This window comes from Pygoscelis adeliae, unplaced genomic scaffold (genome assembly GCF_000699105.1).
Source record: "Pygoscelis adeliae isolate BGI_AS28 unplaced genomic scaffold, ASM69910v1 Scaffold208, whole genome shotgun sequence".
Classification (NCBI taxonomy): Eukaryota; Metazoa; Chordata; class Aves; order Sphenisciformes; family Spheniscidae; genus Pygoscelis; species Pygoscelis adeliae.
Genome location: NW_008825290.1, coordinates 1,714,930 through 1,718,908, shown reverse-complemented (window position 1 = coordinate 1,718,908; position 3,979 = coordinate 1,714,930). Strand labels below are relative to the sequence as shown.

Here is a 3,979-nt window from a genome sequence, read left to right as displayed (position 1 = left end):
TATATTGTACTCTTTTTTCCCCCCTATTGGACAAATGATCACACAGCACTGAGGTTGATGATGCAAGATAAAGTGATTATCTTTTCACAGGAAAATACTGAGAAGCTTTACACATGCTCAAGCTAGAATGGGTCTGCAGAAATTTGAATGAATGGCAAAGCAACATTCTCACCTGCCATAAAGCTGTGCCATCAAGCAGCAGTACACATTAAGATGTCATCCTGTGCAGCTGCCTTTGTTATTCAGCAGATTCCCCAGTTTCACTCAAGCGCCCATGCTGCCCTGATGGTGCTGAGCACTCACCTGTGTCATCTTTGCAGATGCTGGAAGAACTGCTGTTCTCATTACTTTGGTATAGACATTGGGTTCTGTTCTCTTGCGGAGCTGGTGAGGTCTGAGTCATCCCCTCTTCCAGGGCTTGTTTGATCCAGCGCTGAAACAGAACGAGACTACATAAACGTGCAACCCCTCCGGTACTTTCCATGTAATCTTGCTGGATGTACTCAAACTCCTACACTTCTGTGCAGCAGGGCAGACTGCTCAGAACACTGATGTTACCTCCTTCGTGTGCGCTCAGACAGGAACCCGTTAGAACACAGCTGTTAGCACTGAGTCTACCACCTACTATGATGGGGATGACTATGTGCTCTTGATGAGATGTATTCTGGGGATCAGCAGTCTTCAGCAATAATACAAAGATAAGTAAAGAGCAAATTATAAATAGATAAAATGCAAAACTCTGCCTTAAAAGCAATCTTAATTAAAAGAAAAGGGAGATAAATATGATGAACTATTTTAAAACCCTGATTTTTGCAAAAAAGCTGTCTCCTGCCCAGGAGCACAAACACTGTCCCCCTGCTCCACTAAGGCATATTAGAGCTTAACATAGATTCTGCTCTAATAATTCCAGCAGAGAAATGGCTGAGTTTAATCACATAACAATTCTTCCAGGACTGTGCTTTGCTGCCAGAGACAAAGAGCAAAAAAATCTGATAAAATGCAAGCAGCAGTTTTCAAGAGGGCTAAACCAAGAAGAGAATAATAAAGGCAAACCTTTTCTTCAGCTACTAATAAAAGAGAGAAAAGTCACAGTGGTCTTCTGAACACAGACAATAAAGAATGTTTCACATCTCAGTGCAAATGAACATGAATTGAAGTCTCAGCAGATCAGCTACTGCAGTGGGTATGCTAGCCCTGTATCTTGATACAAACTGACTCCTGATGGCAGGCAGGAAACCTTTGCTTACTTTACTATAAAAAATAACTGCCACAATATAAGGGAAAACACCCAGGTGATTCAGTAAAATGACAGCAAACTGCTGAAAAAAACCAAACAGTAATTTGCATTTGCATAGTTTACCCAAGGGACTCGCTTTACCAGCCTTTTCTTCTCCCACAGAGGTTTAAAATCCTAAGTTTAAACTTTTCAGTAACCCACAGTTCATGCACATGCCAGCAATATGTATCCTATTAGAGATACACGTATATGCCTTACAATTCCTCAAAGCTATCATGAAAGTGCATCAGAAACCCAGTGACCACAATCCTCAAAGTGAAAACTTCAATGCGAGGATGAGGAGCAGGTAACAAGATCTATTTTGATGGCTTTCACTACTGTACAGCAAATGCTTCTTCTCTGTTCAAACGTAACTCAATGGATTCCGCTGCGGCCACCAGGAAAAGTGAGAAGTGCCAGCCAGTCTGGAGCACTGCTACCTCAAATGTGGCATCCGATCTGACAGCCAAGTCACCGTACAACGTGTGATTAATGTGAGCAGGTTACATAGTTCAGTTTCCCTGCGAGGTTCAGACATTGGCACGCTTTGGATGCAAACTGAGATCACAGCTGAGGTTTTTTGGCACAGTCCTCAGTAGTTTAAGGAAGAGGCCTGCTGAGAATCCAAGAAAATATGTGATCTATTTCAACAGCCTTTATAAATCAAACCTTCCTGACTGAGTAGTCAGAAGCAGACAAGACAGAAAGATCAGGTCTTGAGAGAGCAATGTCATCAAGTTCTGGACCGTTTCTAGACCTCAGCTGGCTGAAAAGGAGGTCTTCCCTGCCAGAGTTTTCTAAACGTTCCTGAACATGAAAAGCAGACTTTTTCTACATCTCCAGACTGTTAGTGATAAGAACACTGGATGCTACCAAGCATTTTCCATGAAAAAGCTGGGGAACTCCTACAAAGTGGATGAAACCCCTTACTAGAACAGTTATCGATTATTTACTTTCAAAAAGTAAAAATCTAACAAATTACTTTCTGCAACATCTGTTCTGGACACAGAAGCTTTCAGTATTTTATTAATTATTTAGATAATGGAACAGGCAGTGTACTTAAGTTTGCAGATGATGCCAACCTGGAAGAAACAAGAACATGCTAGAAGACAGTATTCAAGATTTTCCTACTAAATTGGGAAATGGATGGGGAAAAACAGAACACAGCTCAGCACAGGCTAGAACAAAGTACCATATAAAGCCAGAAACAATCACTTCTAAAATTACAGGCTAGAAAACTAATGGGTTGTTCTAACAAACGTAGTAAATCACGAACTGAACACGAGTCTAAATCAACCTGTCAAAGAAAACTCAGTCATCATACTGGGATGCACAAAACGGGTATAGGCTACAAGACACAGAGCAACTTTCTGCTTTGAAAATGTCCCAGCTGCAACACAACATCCAGTTTTGGACACTCAGCTTCAGGGAAGGCGTGGACTAAATGGAAGACATCCATAGTGAGACTAGTCCATTCCCTCTCCAGCAGTGAGAATTATCATATGACTAGAAAACAGCCAAATGTAGCAAGAGATTGGAAGACTTGTTCCATGACAACAGTTTCTGCTGAATTGTGAGCTTGCTGGCTAGTTGTACAGCAAATGCACCAAGCAGAGAACTCGGAATAACTCTGCCAGTTTTGCTCTGGATGCTTCTCTCTTCCCTGAGGCTCAAAGACACTGTTAAGGTTCAAAAAAGCATCTCGAACCTTGCAGTTCTCAGCTTAAAGATACATGGGGAGATTGCCCAGGCACACGGAAATGAACACTGTTTTGTTCATATGAGTATATGCGAACCATCAAGAGCTTTACCTGTGAGAGAAATAACCAAGAGAGACCTTCGCTTCTTTTTGTAGGTGCCTGTTAGGGCATGACAACAAATTGGCTGAAGGTGGAAACAGTAAAGTCCAAAGCTTCTCTCTAGAAAAACTCCCTCAAAGGAAGGGAAGAAGAAGCCAGGACATGGTACCTGACCTTGAAAGCTACCAAGACTGGAAGATCAGAAAGGATTTCCATAAAATTGTTCTCAGGTAATTGCACAGGAACTGGAAGAGCCTCTGAGCAAAGCTGACAGGCGATAGGCAAGATGGATTCTGATAGAAATCTGACTGAGCAAACTAACCTGAACTACTGTTTCCCTGTGGATGGGTAAATGCTAGCATTTACTGGCCACATACCATCTCTGGAGGAATGAAGTCCTCAGCTGGGTTCAGTTCAGGCTTCCTGCACGGCCACAAGTATCTGCTGTAGATAGACAGTCTATGATCCCAAACAAAGAGCTGTGGGCTTGCTCTTGTAAACAGGCAAACCCAACGCTTTGCTAAACAACAAAGGCTCTCCAAAGACAATGGATCTTGACTGAGGCACTGTATTCTTGAGGTCTTTTGCAACACTGTCCTATCCTCACAATGCCAACCATCCCCTGACTGTGAAAGTAGTAACATAAAACATTCTAAGGGCAACAATTAAAACTCCTTGAATCACATATGCTGGATAATAAACAGCCACTGCAGATTTGAAAGTACATGATTTTAAGAGGAGAGTCACAGAACAGTTGTTCTACCATGGTAAAAGGCAAGGATGAAGACTGAACCCTGGCTAGGAGAGGGTCAGCAGACAAAGCCTGGAGAATGCATCGACACACCAGGCAAGGCCAGACCAGGAGGAATACATGGAAATAGGATCAAAGAGGACAAAACAACCT

The 3,979-nt window shown here is 42.3% G+C and overlaps 1 protein-coding gene across 2 annotated transcripts in view; it reads right to left on the bottom strand.

Annotated features, from left to right (window-relative positions):
- Positions 1–3,979, bottom strand: part of SETD5 (SET domain containing 5) — a 41,445-nt gene that overhangs the window by 15,907 nt on the left and 21,559 nt on the right. For both annotated transcript variants that reach the window (XM_009329942.1, XM_009329941.1), the window contains exon 16: positions 304–433. In XM_009329942.1, coding sequence (XP_009328217.1) covers positions 304–433 — 130 coding nt within the window. The remainder of the gene's footprint in view (positions 1–303; positions 434–3,979) is intronic.